At 45.0% G+C, this 16,082-nt stretch overlaps 1 protein-coding gene across 1 annotated transcript in view; it reads right to left on the bottom strand.

Annotated features, from left to right (window-relative positions):
- The window catches only part of cul1b (cullin 1b), a 33,595-nt gene that overhangs the window by 8,691 nt on the left and 8,822 nt on the right, over positions 1-16,082 (bottom strand). The window contains exons 3-13 of the mRNA XM_063207353.1: positions 9,870-10,047; positions 9,424-9,591; positions 8,954-9,004; positions 8,716-8,806; positions 8,375-8,538; positions 7,026-7,188; positions 6,613-6,743; positions 4,905-5,012; positions 3,467-3,573; positions 1,794-1,842; positions 711-842 (exon numbers count right to left, since the gene is read on the bottom strand). Of these exons, the coding sequence (XP_063063423.1) occupies positions 711-842; positions 1,794-1,842; positions 3,467-3,573; positions 4,905-5,012; positions 6,613-6,743; positions 7,026-7,188; positions 8,375-8,538; positions 8,716-8,806; positions 8,954-9,004; positions 9,424-9,591; positions 9,870-10,047 (1,342 nt within the window). The remainder of the gene's footprint in view (positions 1-710; positions 843-1,793; positions 1,843-3,466; positions 3,574-4,904; positions 5,013-6,612; positions 6,744-7,025; positions 7,189-8,374; positions 8,539-8,715; positions 8,807-8,953; positions 9,005-9,423; positions 9,592-9,869; positions 10,048-16,082) is intronic.

The raw sequence follows: 16,082 nt of genomic DNA, 5'->3' as shown, positions 1-16,082 counted from the left end.
AATCAATACTAAAGGTAAATGTCACCAGCCCTCCAACTAGGTGTAAATACTATAGAAATTAAACCCACACTGGCACCGTCAAGGTGGGTTGGTAGTTAGATTGCATCAGAAACATGGGACTAATAGGCCTAATAATTATCAAAGGCACATATTTTGTGTTAACCGATTTGAGAAATTACATTCTCAATGCAAAACGTTTGCAAAATGTTTTCAGTGGACCTAGGGTGAATTCCAAGAACAAGGTTAAGTGATGAACCTGGTCAAGTTAACCTACAGGAAGCAGTAAAGCTGATAATAGATGGCCCACAAGCATTATTTAGTAATAGAAATTGCTCTTCTATTAAAATTGCTCTTCTTTTGGTATATAATCTTCTGTATTGCTAAAGCGACCAACCTTCACAAGAAACATACCACCTTGACTAGGTCCTCTGAAGATAAAGATTTAATGTTGTGAATGTAATTTCTAAAGTTGCTTAGCCAAAAATATGTATTTTTAATGCCCCATCACCTTAACTAACAACAATTCTGGGGGAAGCATTGTATACCACAACATTAAGGTTAATCTGGTTTACTTCTGAATCAGGTTTTTGGAATGTTCCCCTGGTCAAGGTGGTAAGTGTTTGGTGTGAAGGTGTGAACCCTTAATGTAAAGTGATGGGGAAACACTGTTGTGTCTACAAGTAATCCTTCACTGGGGCAAGCTGCCTCACCTTAAGTTTGGAGATCATGCTGGCCTCGGCGTCATCGCTGGCGCTGTTCTGGTGGACCAGCCTCTTGGCCAGCATCTTGGCATAGAACTTCTGGAAGACGTCCTTGTCCTCGATGTACTTGAAAACCACCATCTGTGGACACACACATCATTAACATACAGGAACAAGAACCAACAGAAGGAACACACGCAGCAGGTTTGCTTGAAATCACTGAAGGAAATGTAGCAGGCTTACTGTAAACTGAACACCAAGTGTTTGCCTTGTTTGTTTGGAGGAGCAAAGCTACTTTGTATTTCTTAAAGGAGCACTGTGTAATATTTTCAGTAGTTTCTTTCCAGAATTCATGATGCCCATTCACAAATGTTACAAACCCTTTCCAGAAATTCTTACCACCACCATCAAATTCTAAGTATTCATTATGACTGGGAAAATTGCACTTTTCATACATAAAAAGGTCGATCTTCTCCATGTCTGCCACTATTGATTTTCCAAAAATTGACATTTTAAGCCGCAAACCTTGCTGTACTTTTGTCATACTAGTAAATATTAGTTTATTACTTAGTAAATATTCATGAAAAGATCACATTCGGCTATAGGCAGCATAGTTGCAATATCTACTGGCCCCAATCCTACATAGTGCACCTTTAAGTACACACCCTCCAACCCGCAGGGTGTCTGAAGAGAAGACGGGCCAAACATTTCAAACATCAACAGAGCTCACCCTTCCCACCAGGAATCGTTTTTCAATGTCATCGACATGAACAAATGCGACTGGATGGTGTCTCGATGTGGCAGTTGGGTCAATTACATTTTCGTAGCAACACACATCACGGTGGTACAACAGCTAATGCCACTATTGTATGGATTCATTTTTGTTTGTTTTTAGTAGATTATCTAGACATATTCATCGTCATACCCATAATTACCAATGACTAATTCACTTATGGACAATAGCTGTGGTTGTACCACCTGACACCTGAGCCCCAAGACACATCATTTCCCCAGTTCCAGACCCTCTGTGTGTGACTGTGATTAGCGTAAGGGGCTGGTAAAAGCTGGCTTGGTGGTTTGCTCTTCACTCACCACTTGGTTCAGAGTGTCCTCCAGTTCGGCCTCCTCTGGATTCTTTGAACTGTGGGAATAACAAACATTGCAGATGACGGTCTATATTCTTTATTGTTTTGATTTATTTTTCAGATTTTATTCTTCTGTACAATCTGTGCATCCCTAATCTATAGATATTCCGATGGAGTGACGTGAACTTGTTGAACAACACTCCCATCTCCAGGGCGATGACCCCACACTGATTTGAAGCCCTAGAGCTCCACTTCAGACTACGTGTGGCTGCTTTTCAACCCCCCACTAAGCCATACAGTTCATCATAGTCCTAATGCTCAGAGGCAGCATTGTGAATCTCCAATTCAGAGAATAATTCATACAGAGGTCAAAAGTTAATCCTCTGGCCGGAGGCGGGCCAGATCCAGTCCCTCAACTCCCACTGCAGAAGAGACTGGGGTTGGTCGTCACATTTTTCACTTTAATCCAATTTCAGCAGAAACGGTACATTGCACCATTTCTATACAGATTCAAGGCTTCATGTGCCCGGTAATTGTCATGGGTCCCATAGAATCTACTCTCTTCAAAAGATATGGGCGGTCAAAGGCACCTTGTGCCAATTGCAGGGTTGGTTGTCACACCCTATGGGGTTGGTTGTCACAATGTTATTCTAATGGAGGAAAATGAACAATTTAAACATTTAATAAAAATATTGCAACAATTTTAATTCTAATGAAATATGAACATAAAGATAGCTTGTGCATACTGTGCCAGCCAGTGAGTCTTGACAGTAGTGATTCATGCAGATATACGGACTATTGCAGCATGTTAACCAGAGATAGTAACTCTGCTTTAACTGTGTATATTTTGTAGAGTCAGTCACAAGACTCATCACACCAGAAAAATAAGGATATGATACTGGCAACGCAACAAACACATACAACTTGGGGAAAATGCAGTATTGCACAATCAACCTTTGCTTAGAATTTGCTGTTGGAGCACCTCTACATAAACACATTAATGAATGTGTTGAAGACTTCATCAAAGCAATTGCAGAGAGAATAAAAAAAGAAAGTGCAATTTTGTTGTGAAAGAGCCCCAAGTTTAGACAGATGTTATGCCAATCACGCTTTCTAATTAGGCTATTTTACACAGGGAATATCTAGACTCTTGCCGATGCCAAAAAAAAACACCATTTCTGCCAGCTCCTACCCTGCTGTGGATTCCTGCCTTCACACATCTGTTCTGCTCTAGAATATTCTCATTCTTATTGGCAGACGGCAATCCTAAATATACATATTCCCCTGACAGGCTCCTCTTCATCCACACCCACTGTCATTATTTGGTTGGAATGAACAGGCGTGTCAGGTGTGCCGACAGATCAGACATGACGAAGATGTCCTGCTACAATGCACATGCACACGCACATACATGCACAAGCACACACACGTAAAGCAGATGTGTATGATGATGATGATTCGGGATTAATGAAGATATTCTTACGCGGCACTACCAAAGACAGCAGTTTTGCTGGAGTGAAAGCTTCGAAACGAGCAGTCACTCAATTTCCATCTGTACAAACAAAGTGTCTCTTCATCTACTGGTCTCTGCTAGAACAGCGAGTCGAAGTAGGTGCAGTATAAACATCTATTATACATCTGATGATCATTGGTGCTGTATTCTACACAGTGAAGGCCCACCTCTTCTTGAGCAGCGAGTCACAGTATCTGGCCAGCAGCTCTGGGGACTTGCTGGAGGACTGCGCCATCCTGGTCACCGCATTGTTATTAATGAACCGCCCACACGCCTGGGGAGAGAGAGAGAGAGAGAGAGAGAGAGAGAGAGAGAGAGAGAGAGAGAGAGAGAGAGAGAGAGAGAGAGAGAGAGAGAGGCAGAGAAGGGGGAGCAGAAAAAAAGAATAGAGAGGTGGAGAGAAGGGGATGAGATAGAGGGAGAGAGAGCAAGAGGTAAAGTGGGAAACCGAAAGGGAGGGGCAGATGGGGTAGAGTGGAAAGAGAGGATGTTAAAAGAGGTAGAGAATGACAGAAAGAGGCTACAGCTCCAGTACAGGTGCATGTGGTAAACTTCAGCGTCTCCCAACTTTTGTCATGTGTACCCCCCCGGAAGCCTTTTTGTAATACCACAGGTACCCCTCACTCATACTATTTACAGAGAGGGTTTATGGGTAGTACGAGAGAGGAATCTCGCGACTTTTCCCGGGTGGTACTGTCCACTAAGTGGCGCCATCCAGACAGCGCCGAGGAGCGCCAAGGAGCGCAGCGGCTGTTAGAATGAATGGGGTCCCATGGAGCTCAACCACGATGCTGCCATTGCTTTGGGAGATAATTGGTATCATCGTTTCATTTTATTTTTCCAAAAGGCAGGATAGATTATCCTTTCAAACAGCACTTAGTTTGAATGTTTAAACTAACTGGATCTTTGTAAAATACGTCTTTATTGTCAATATGACGTCACGAGTGGCTTCACACACTGCGTTTGGATTGGTCGGCTGGCTGCATTGCTGTGATCACGACGGCCGTAAAGCAATTTTGTTAGCAAGATGCTAGCGGACTCATAAATGCCAAAGCTGTAGGAAATCAGAAGGACATGGCTCCCAGATTATTGTACATTTCATTTAAATCCACATTGGTTCCTCAGAACTTACAGTACTATTGTCAAGTTTCAGCCGACAGCGAGCACAATTGTCAGTTATTAGCGACAGCCTTATGAGCTCTGCTGTCTCGACAGCGCTCCCTAGGTGAACTGCAGGCACGGGTTGGAGGGCGAGATTGAACACTGTATGTAAACCCACTGTGCTATTTACCTCTTCCTCTAGCCCAGTGGTAACCTTATCATAAGCATGCCAACGCCCCACTTCCTATCAAAACATTTAGCACCACCCCCTCTCAGCTGTATCCTTCTCAATGCCCCCCTAGGCCTTCCCAACGCCCTCTGGGGGAGCTACAGAGTCCCCGTTGAGAAAAACTACTCTAGCCCAATGTGACAATGAGTCATACATTTATTTCCATAATCACATTTTCCCATGTTCCCTCTGCAGTGAGCTTGCGTACCTCTAGTGGTACGTGTACCCCCGGTTGGGAATCAGGATGTAGTAGTGTGTGAAGTGTAGGAGTTCACCTTATCTAGTGCTGCGACAAAGCCTGCGTCGTTGTTGAATGCCGACATCACCAGGGCGTTGTATTTCTTGTGCACGTCCAGTATGGTCTGCACATACATTTTGGGATCCTGTGGTATGAAGAGACAGGGGATAGAGGAGAGAAAATATTTAAAGCGATACTGTACCATTTCTGGAAATAAGCTAATTTTACAACTCTCCTTCAGTGAAATAATTAAGGAGTTTTACCTTTCTCTTGTACTTCCAGCCATTCTCCAAGTCTGGCAATGCAAATTTTGCCTCCAAGCTAAGATTCAATGACTTGACTAACTTGGAGGTAAAATTTACACTGCCAGACTCAGAACGGATGGAAGTATAGGAGAAAAATAAAACTCAATTATTTAACTCAAGGGGAGGTGTAAAATGAGCTCTCAAGTGCTCCCCAGCTTTCCATAAATGATACAGTATCGCCATTTTGCATAAAGGTACTGCTCTGACATTCTGTGCCACAATCGGCTTTACAAACTCAATGCTGTGCACTGCACTGTATATTGCAGACTTTCAAGACTGACACTGCAAAGAGATTACCTCATTTCACTGTTTTGTATTTTACAGCAACTCATTTGAATTCAATTGTTCTTTAAGCATGAAGAGGAAGAGCTTTTACATTCATCACTACTCTCTTATTTTTGTTTATTTAAATCCTACAGCGAATTGCACCACTAGGATGAAAATGTGTTCATTCCCAATCCCTTGAATTTCCACCATTTACAAAATTGTGCACTGCCAACATATAAAAAAGACACCAGGTGAGCATGCATGCCTTTTTGTAATTAGCTACAACTGAGTAGAGGCCCAGTCTAGGGCTGCCTCTCCTCTACGGTCCTGTCCTCTCCCGTTCTTCTCGGCCTCTCCTCTACTCCCTGCCTCTCCTCTTCCCACAGGAGTCAGTCCTTCTGTGTCATTTCCATAATTACATCCGTTGGATCCCAGAATGGTAATCTGTACTCCTGTCCTTCCTGCCGCCACTTTGGGGCCATCTGTCTCTGCATGTCAGCAGTGCTATGTATCTATCTAGCTAGCTAGCTATTGCGGACCTGCACTCCTATCAGCCTGTGAGTGAGTGCATACTGGATTTTTCATAATGCACGTGCAACCAGAAGCTTATGAGGATTAATATGCATTACAAGGTCAAAGCAACTCAGAGTGTGTGGTTTTTATGTTTTCAACATAGCAATAGTGTCCTGAGGTGACATATCACCTGACAAGTCACGCTGAAAGCAAAAACAACGCAGACACGCAAGACATCACAAAACATGAGATATGTTGTTACGTTGGGAACAATACAACCATCAATCACTACCTTGAGGAAAGAGAGCAATCATATCTACAAAGAGGCCACTCCACTCTTCTTGTCCTCCAAAGCAGCACTCCACAACACAACCACAACAATCACTCCCCACAGACAACACAAAGGGCTCTCTTTAGTGCCAGAAAAGACAGACTGGTCTCTCTTCACAATGTTAGTGCTTTTCAGGGCTTGATCATCCACGGAAAAATAAGTACTTTTAAAATGACTTCCGAATGCCTCGGACCCTCTCTCTTGACCTTGCGATATGCTTTCTTGGACACAGATGAGCACCTGAAGCTTTTCATGTGATTACCCCACAGACGCAAATTATTCCTCTCTCGCTCTCTTTCTACATGGTTAAATCTGGTGTCAGTGCTTACGTTGAGAGCTGCGTCACCACACTTCTCGATGGCGGCCAGGCCCTGGTTGTGGATGTGGGTCTCAAGCAACTTCTTCAGCTCTCCCAGGCCGTCAGTGATGCGGGACACCAGGTTGTACATACGGCCCAGGTCTAGGTACGGGGATGGAGGGATACATAAATACATAACTAAATACATACGTACATACACGCATATATACATCTTCATATGTGGGCACACCATATTATGCAAACCATTACATGAGGTGCCGGGAAAGAGGTTATGAGAAGAAAAGAGAAAGGTCTGCAACACTGTTTGATGCTACCAAACAAAGTTGAATGGCACTGCGTTTCAGACTCTGAGTCCTTCATCAAAAGTGCAAAGACCTTTGGAAAAGGAGAAAGCGAAGACTGCAGATTGACTCGGGTACTCACCTTCATTCTTGTCTGCATCCAGGAGGTTCTGGAACTCTGTGTGGAAGATCTCCAGGTGTTTCTCGATGAGCACCTGTTCACACTTGCGTGCTAGTTCATCCTGAGTGCTCTCGTGGAGATACACCTGCACGCGACGCTGCTCGTCCAACAGCCTCGTCTCCGCCTGCACACAAAATATGACTGATGTGAATAAGGTACTAGTTACATATATGCAGACATTTTTTTAAGAGATTTTTTGGTCTTTCAGACTTTATTAGTGAAAGAACAGTTTGAGAGAGAGACAGGAAATGTCTGGGAGAGAGAGACGGAGAAGGTTCGGCAAAGGACCCGGGCCGGAATCGAACCCAGGTCAGCCGTGTAGCAGGTGAGTGCCCAACCTTTAAGCCACAGTAGGGCCAATGCGGACATTTTTTAACCGTTTACACAACATCTGCAATGCCAGGTTCACTGGCGACTGACGTACGTACTTCATGAGTGAACAGACTTCAACGTTTCCTATAATGTATCAAAGTCATGTTTGTATTTGCTTCATTATACTTCTCCATAAGCCTGTTCACCACTGGACTAAGGGCACAAATAGACCAGGTGTGCAAAAACACTGAATCAGAGCAAGATATCGCAAAACATGCCCACTCAATGCAAAAGCGTGAGCTCAAGTTGGGTCTCCTAAGGGGGCGTTGTCCCCTACTTCTTCTTCTCTTTTTGAGGTGTTTGCGCAAGACGTGGGTTACCGCCATCTACGGCACTATTGATTCTCAACCTCAGGACTCCGAAGGTCTCCTAATGGAAGGTCTCCTAAAGGGGCGTTCACCCGACATAAAGTGGATACCAGAAAAGAAACAAAATGACGCTTCTTGTTATATCCACCTTCTTTGAGATGTGTCTTGAGTGACACCGGCAATGGAAGTAAATGACTGTATTGAGACGCTGGCGACAGGAGAGACAAAAGCGTTTTGGGCGACTAGAGGCGATTTGAGCGACAGTTTGTAGTCGAACTGACGCGGTACGGCTACAGCTGCCACAGCCAATTGGAGTGTCGGAATGTTTGCATTCTGCTATTAATAGCCATACTCTGTCGCTTCTGTTGCCTTTGTCAGTCTTTCTACACAGTCCAGCTATTCCGTGTAGCTTATGCTTGTTGCCGCCGGTGCGTTTGCCTGGTTACTGAGGGGTGTAGGTCAAAGTAATGGAGCTGGATCATGTTCAACCACTCTTCCCCTGAGCAGACAAACCAAATGGCTGGATTGGCCCCCTCTGATCTTGATAACACAGAGAGAGAGAGAGAGCGAGAGAGCGAGAGAGTCCATTAACCATTATAGCAAGTCAGTCGCAGCCATCATCGCACTGACCTTCTTCATGTATTCTGTGACGGGGTTTTGTTGCAGGAACTCTGTGCTTTCCCTTGTGTAGAAGCGCTCGGTGTCGGCCAGGAACTGGCTCTCAAAGTACTCTTTGTACACGGATAAGGTGGGGCCCTTGGCAAAGGCATCGTCTTCATTCAGACCCAGCTCCACTGGAGACGGAAAGCAGGGGGAAGGCAGAAAATTATTATCAATAAAAGCATCAAAACATTTTTAATCCTTCACAGATAAAATTCTAGACAAAAAAACCAGACAAACTGGCTTCTAACTCCTCTTAAAACCACTCCAAAGAACACAATCACAACCGGGCTAATATGAGGTGCTCTCACCGTATGACTGGACGACTCCGCTGATGAGGCGAGTGTTGATGGTCTCTCCATTACGCTCCTTCTCAATCAGCTTCAACACGGCATTGGTCACCTGTGGTAAACACATCACACCCATAACTACACACACAGATGGCTCTTCACACCATGCGTATCTGAATACACAAGAACTAATGGGATGCAAGGCAATACTAATATGAGTAGTATGATTTGTGTATTTTCATGGGGAAAAGGAACCTACCTGCTTGTTTAGAGGTCGGAACAGACAATCTCTCCATGTAACCAATGCCAGCTAGAGGACAGAACAAAAAGACATTTAGAAAACACAGAGCACAAGCGAACATGGAGGAAGTGGTAGTTCTAATGTAGAATTAAAGTCTCATAAGAAATCAAAGTCATATGGCACTTCTGCAAGTTTTAACACTACGAAAGCCTACTTTTGAGATATACCCCACAGCTGGTAACAGAAAAGGACAGCAAACATCCCACCTTCTAGACTTCAGTCTTTCAGAGTACATCTTGCAGATACCTTTTGTGCTCACCTCACACTCCCAGCCCAGTAAAGCCAAACAAAAACCTTTGACCACCAGAACAGTCAAAGGGATCGTCTGCCATCAGATCTTTAATTGCTCTGATTGAATAAGCTCTGATAAACCTGCATTCTACAAATACGAACAGCAAATACTCCTCAGCCTGTAGGCCTCATCTTACCGAGTAGATCTCGTAGATGCCCTTGCGTCCCTCGTCGCACTCCCGCCGCACCCAGTGTCTGTTGAGGTAGGCACAGATGCCGTTCAGCACTTTACTGGAGAAGCGGTAGTCCTCCCACTGCTGCGTGTAAAACTTCAGAACACTCTCATCCATCAGGTCTTCCCCATCCTGAGAGAGGGAGAGATAGATAGAGAGGGGGGGGAGAGAGAGAGGGAGAGAGAGAGAGAGAGAGAGAGAGAGAGAGAGAGAGAGAGAGAGAGAGAGAGAGAGAGAGAGAGAGAGAGAGAGAGAGAGAGAGAGCATGAGGACCCTTGAAGACCTTAACGTGACTTCACACTTCAAAATGAATGCAACTCACTTGTGCAATGAATGCAACTCACTCATCTGTGATTGATGTGTCCTGCAGGTTTTAACAGAAATCGACTTTAGAGGGTGGTGCACCTTACCTTGAGGAGGTTTGTCAAGTAGTTCTTGAGGAATTCCTTCAGTCTCTTGTAGAGCTCCAGGCCTACGAACTGGGCTCCCCCCGGCGTGGGCGTCTTCTTAGAGGGCTTGGAGGTGGGCACACCGGCCCCGCGCGCCTGGTTGGACTGGTGGACGCTTGTGCAGTAATTATAAACATGTCTGGGATGGAGGCAGTCAAGGTCAATACGAATAAATCAAGGGATAATAAATAAATAAAATGGAAAATATTTCCTGACATCCCTCCCTAAACAAATTGAAAAGGTCAACTGGTGGACGATTGGGAAGTAGATATAAAACTGTCTGGGACAGACAATCAAGATCAAAGCGAATGAATAAAAGGGACTATGAAGACACTGAAAACGTCAAATAAGTAGAATTTCCTGGACATCCTTCTCTAAACAAATGGCCACATTAAATGAAAAGGTAACTCAAAGTGGAAGAAAGTAAAAGGTTGTCATTAAATATCTGCAATTGCAGGTTTCAAAATTCCAATAACTTCTGATCATACAGATCTTTAATCAAGGCTTAGTCTGAGAATCCAAATGGCTGCCTGAATAGAGGACCCATGAGCAAGGATGTTGAAGTGTTCCATTCTGAGATAATATCCGATGCTCAGCTTTACGTCTCCTTGTCCTCTCATAACCCCAAGTAGAGCAATTCTTTCAAAAGCTGAAACCAAAATGCTTGAAACAGACAACCTTACAGATGTTCCACGGACTGTTTATTTTTACAAAGCAAAATACATCACAGCTACATAAACAAAGGCTTTGGCTCAAATGGCAAACCACCTCAAAGAGACCAAATGAGAAAGTCAAGCCACATCAATTTTAAAAGGACTATAGACTACTGCGCATTGCTTGATTTTATCTGATTTAAAAATAAAAGAATCCGGTTGGTTAGGTCAAGCATCCTGCGCTAGTCTTTGAATTTTATTTGATCTGCTTTACATTACATTACACTTAGCTGATGCTTTTATCCAAAGCGACTTACCGGGTAGTTATTTACAGGGTATTGGTTACAGTCCCTGAAGCAATATGGGGTTAGGTGTCTTGATCAAGGGCACCTCAGCGATGGAGAGTGGTGGGAAGCAGGAGGGTGGGATTCGAACCTGCAACCTTCTGATCTGAAGCTCATCTCCTAAAACAAGGCCTGAACAGCCTATCTGAATAGAAAAGCCTTTTCCTCGCTCAATGCTTGCATGATCACACAGTGCTTGCGTGACCAGCCAACCGGCCGATGACACGACAGAATTGTTGCAGTTTGAGAGAGAGAGAGAGAGAGAGAGAGAGAGAGAGAGAGAGAGAGAGAGAGAGAGAGAGAGAGAGAGAGAGAGAGAGAGAGAGAGAGAGAGAGAGAGAGAGAGAGAGAGAGAGAGAAATGGGGCAAGAGAGATGGGGCCTGGCGTCCTGCCAGCGTTGGCCGTGGTCCAGAGCTGCAATGCCAGGTTCACCGCTCACGTACGTACACGCCCCGGTGTTGCCTGGTGTGCCACTGTCCAGGCCAAGCCTCTGCAGAGCCAGCAATTTCCCTCAAAACCTACCTCACGCACAGGGCTAGCCTGGGCTGAAAAATCACTCCGGGCATTTTCAGCCAAGACCTGTCCACCAGGCAATGAGAGAGGTAATGAAGCCTTTGATTAACATTTACTCATATAATGAGCTATTTTGACCCTAACAGACAAAATGCTTCATTAATAGCTGACAGACTATCTCTAAGAGGCCTGCTGTTGCGACATGAGGACTGACACCATTGATGGGAGGGCCACGCCAACATTAAGCTTACCAATAGCCCACTGGGCAAATGCCCTGTGCGACATGTGGCAAGTCCAGCCATGCCCATAAACTTCGACAGCCCACTCAACATAAGGCATCCCCTTTAGAATGCGGCAAGCGACTTCCACTTAAACTACCTCGTGTGGACAGCGAACTGAACACAAGGTATCCCCTTCAGAATGTGACAAGCGTTCTCGCATTAAACTACCTCACGGATGAGGACAGAGAAGTGAACATGAGGCATCCTCATTTAGGACACAAGTGATTTCCCCTTAAACACATAAGTTATGATAACTACTTCATATATGAACACAGTGAACCAAACACGAGGAATCACCTTTAGAATGTAACATGAGCAATTACCTCTAAAACACAAAAATATTTCATAGATACGGACACCAACACTAGGCATCCCTTTTTGAAGGGGACAAGCATTTCTCACTAAAGCTACTGATACCTCATAGACAGTGAACTGAACAAAAGCAATGCCCTTTAGACTGTGACTCATGGGTGAAGACGGATTGTGAGTGCATGAAATAATTTCAAATGAAGTCTTAAAATCTTGAGTTTTTGGGTGATCAATAGTAGAATAGTCAAATTATTCACTGAATCACCCAGTGGGTTTAGACACGTAAAATACAACAGATCCACAAGGTTATAGTATAAGGAAGCTTTTCTCCCCCACATCTTGAAATAACCTTCCCAAGTGTGTCTCCAAACCTTGTTTGTGAAACTGGGCCAGGCTGAGAGGACCTTGTTTATGTGCTGGATAGTGCAGCGTAAGATGAGTCTATCCGAGTTACGCAATACAGCATACTGCCTACTGTTACCCTGTTGTGCTGCTGAGAGGTGGCTGGTGTTTTAACTTGCAGCACGTTTCACGTTGCTGTATATGCATGGCATCCCTGCCACCGCAGGCCCTGTGAATATTAGCCTCTGAGACTTGCGCAATACGACAGCAGACAGTGCGGTGGTCGTTTACACCCCTCAACAGTGTTTCCCTAGTGCTCAGTAGTGATTGGCGTTTTTCTTAGAGAGCTGACAGCATGCAGAAGGTCAACTAACTGGGCCATAGAGTCAGCACAGTCACACAGGGTCACAGTAAGCTCAACATGGGGTCAACAGTGGCAGTGGTGCGTTGAGACGTCAATCACTCTAGCTGATCCAAATATAGTCAACACAACAGAAAATGTATCCATATAACGGACAAAAATCACTTTTGCCCAAGTGTTGCATTCTATACTACGAGACCGAGCCTCAGTGGCCAAGTTGTCTCCCTCCATCACCATCACTGTCTGTCTCTCTCCTTACATTACATTTAACAGACTCATGCAAAGCAATAACAAAAGACAGAGTCTATACATCTGAAGAGGAATAAGCTTGTGTGACTAGCAATCAAAAATCATTTGTGTTATTATTACTAAGTGTCACATTCTATAAGGCTGAGCCTTGCTACCTCTACCCCCGCCTCTCTGTGTAAACTACATCACATTTAGTAGACTCTTCTAGGCAAACGGAAAAAAAAAATACAATAGGCTAACAGGCTACACATCTGGATAGAGGACAGAGTATGCACAAAGGAATACAGAGTATGCAAGTTTACGTTTCGCTGTTTGGTTTTCTTTCCCTCTACTCCCCAGTCGTTTTCATCTCTCTCTCTCTTCTCTGCTTCTCTTTCTTTCTGTTTGTTTCTCTCCCTCTCTCAGTCTTTAATTACGCCCTGGGTCTGTTGTGGATGACTGAGAGGGTGAAATCCAAACCTGCGGCTCTGGCAAGGAGGAAGTACTGCAGAGCTCTCTAGTTTGGTTGTGACGGATACAAGTCCTACCTCTGGGCCCGGGGGGACAAGGTCTGGCTTGCGAATGCACAGAGGAAGACTATCTTTTCATCCTCACTCTGTATACAGTTTAGGCCTGTATTTGTGGAGCAGAGAAGAAACATACATCCTTCTAGAAGTTGATAAAAAATTAGAGGGGGAAAAAAAACCCTACGAGTGTTCCACCACCTTTCCTGCAGTGCAGGCCATGTGGGGGAAGCGGAGAGGTAATGTTTGTAAATACATAAACGTCAACAGAGAGGGCGGACTGTGGACGGCTATCCGGGGGCGCTCCCTGCATCTCAACACAAATTTATGACCCGGTCGTCAATAGAGGCAGACATGCGGCCCAGGGAGATATACAGGCAGGAGGACGCGCACTCACCTCACTGCAGCACAGCACAGCACAACACAGCACAACACAACACATCACACCGCACTACACCACGCTCCCCTCAGCTCAGTCACCACCCTCACCGCCTGACAGATAACCTCCCCTGTCTGATTGGATTAGCCTTCTTTCCTACTGCCTTCTTCTCTGCCTTTTTTCCTCTCTCTCTCTCTCTCTCCATTTCTTTCCTACCACCCTCATCTCTCTCTCTTCATCCCCTACTGCCTTCATTTCTCTCCATCTCCTACCACCCTCATCTCTCTCCTACTGCTTTCATCTCCTTCTCTCTTTTCTTTATGCAGTAGTTCGCTCTCTCCATCACCCTCTCCTCATCCAATCTTTTGGTCTCTTTTCCTCCTTCTCATCCTTTTTTCACCCTTGTCTTGTCTTTCAGTCAGTCTACTTTTGTTCCCCATTTTCACCTCTTTTCCAATTTCTTCTTCTGCTCTTCACCCAGTCTTTTGGTGTCTATCCTCCTCCATCTACCCCTCACTCTCTCTCTTCGTCTTCTCTGACACTCATAGTCTCTTGCTTGCTCCATTCCCCATTTTTACGCTCTCCCACTCATTTTTTCCAACTCTTCTCGCCCAATCCATCACTGCATCTTCATCCGTCCGTCCGTCCCTTTTTTCACAGCCTTTCCCGTTTTCATTTTCACCCTCTCTTAAGTACTTTTCCCCTTCCCATCCTCTCTATTCTCTCTCTTTTTCACATCCCCGTCTTCCCCCCTGTATACCCACCCCACCATCTGTCTCTTTCACTCAGTCACTCGGCCCATCTTTCCCACTTTTTCTCATCTCTGCCTCTTTTCTCACCCTCCAATATCTCCATCTCTTTTTCTCCTCCCCCTCCTTCAGCCCTCCTCCTCCCCCTGTGTGTCTCCTCTCCGCTCCTCTCCTCTGCCAGGGCGTGGGTGGCTGAGTGGCTGGCTGCTGATGCTGGGGCTCTGTGTTGTCCTGTGCTGTGCTGTGCTGTGCTCTGCTGAGCTTGGCTCACCTCACCTCTCACTTGGTAAGGATGGAAACACTGCAGACAAGGCAACTGCAAGGCAACAGAGATTAGCAGTTCAAAGCCACATGCCTCAACAGTGGGGCATGTATTGTTTTAACGCATGTTTGTTTGATAGTGCTCTGCCCAGGGACCAAAGAGAGGCAAATAAGCTTTGTAGCAAACTCTGGTACTGGACCTGTCCTTTACATACACCCTGTCAAATAAAGCCAAAATAAAACTAAAACAACTAATTCTTAACCTGGGAGCAGGACCTCACTCAAAATGACGATGAAGGAAAAAACTGAAAAGTCTGCTTCAACCAGGCACCCGGATCCAATTAACCAAAATGTTAGTAAGCTTTAAAGGGGTATGCCACTATTTTGGGGCTTGCCACTATTTTGGGGCTTAATACAGTTAAAATCATTGGCTGGGGTTTATAAAGGTGGTAAAGTGTCTTATTTTTCATGTTAAGCGTTGTCTTGCTTTAAGACTACACTAGCTTAGCGACATGCTCCCTCTTTTAACTTGTCGTAAAACAAGACAACGGCTTACATGAAAAATAAGACACTTTACCACCTACATAAACCCTGGCCAAAGATTTTAACTGTATTAAGCCCCAAAATAGTGGCATACCCCTTTAAGACATAAAAAAGGGAATAACAATGCCTAGATCCCCCCCCCCAAAAAAACCAAGGCCACCATCATCTTCTCTTCAAGACCTGGGTCGAACATACTGATGCATGCAATTCCCGCTGATCATTTGCCCAGCATTTCTCCCCAATCATCCTCTTTATACAACACCCAACGACTGCACAGTAATGTGCAGCGATTGCGAAGTCAAATGGCAAAAAGCACAGGCACTGTCTCTCCACGAGTACCGCCGGCCATGTGGGACAAATCCCCAGCATTAGGCAAACGCACCACCATGTCCTCTCTCCACAGGTCTGCCAGGGTACCACCCAGGCCAACTGGTGCACATCACTACGCACAAACACCTCTCGCTCTCTCTCCACTATCCTGCGCAACATCCAAACCAACTGGTGCACAACACCAGTGCTTCCCAACCAGGGGTACAACAAATGTATAGAGCACAGTCAGATTGGGATCATAGAGTAAATGACACGACAATGAGTGAGGGGTACGTACTGGAATGGTGTGGCATGACAAAAAGGCTTAGGGAGTACGAAACACGGGTCCGAAACACGGCACTACACCAAATTACACT

The sequence above is a fragment of the Engraulis encrasicolus genome, chromosome 9 (assembly GCF_034702125.1).
Source record: "Engraulis encrasicolus isolate BLACKSEA-1 chromosome 9, IST_EnEncr_1.0, whole genome shotgun sequence".
In the NCBI taxonomy this organism is placed as follows: domain Eukaryota; kingdom Metazoa; phylum Chordata; class Actinopteri; order Clupeiformes; family Engraulidae; genus Engraulis; species Engraulis encrasicolus.
This window is presented reverse-complemented; position numbering and strand designations above follow the sequence as displayed.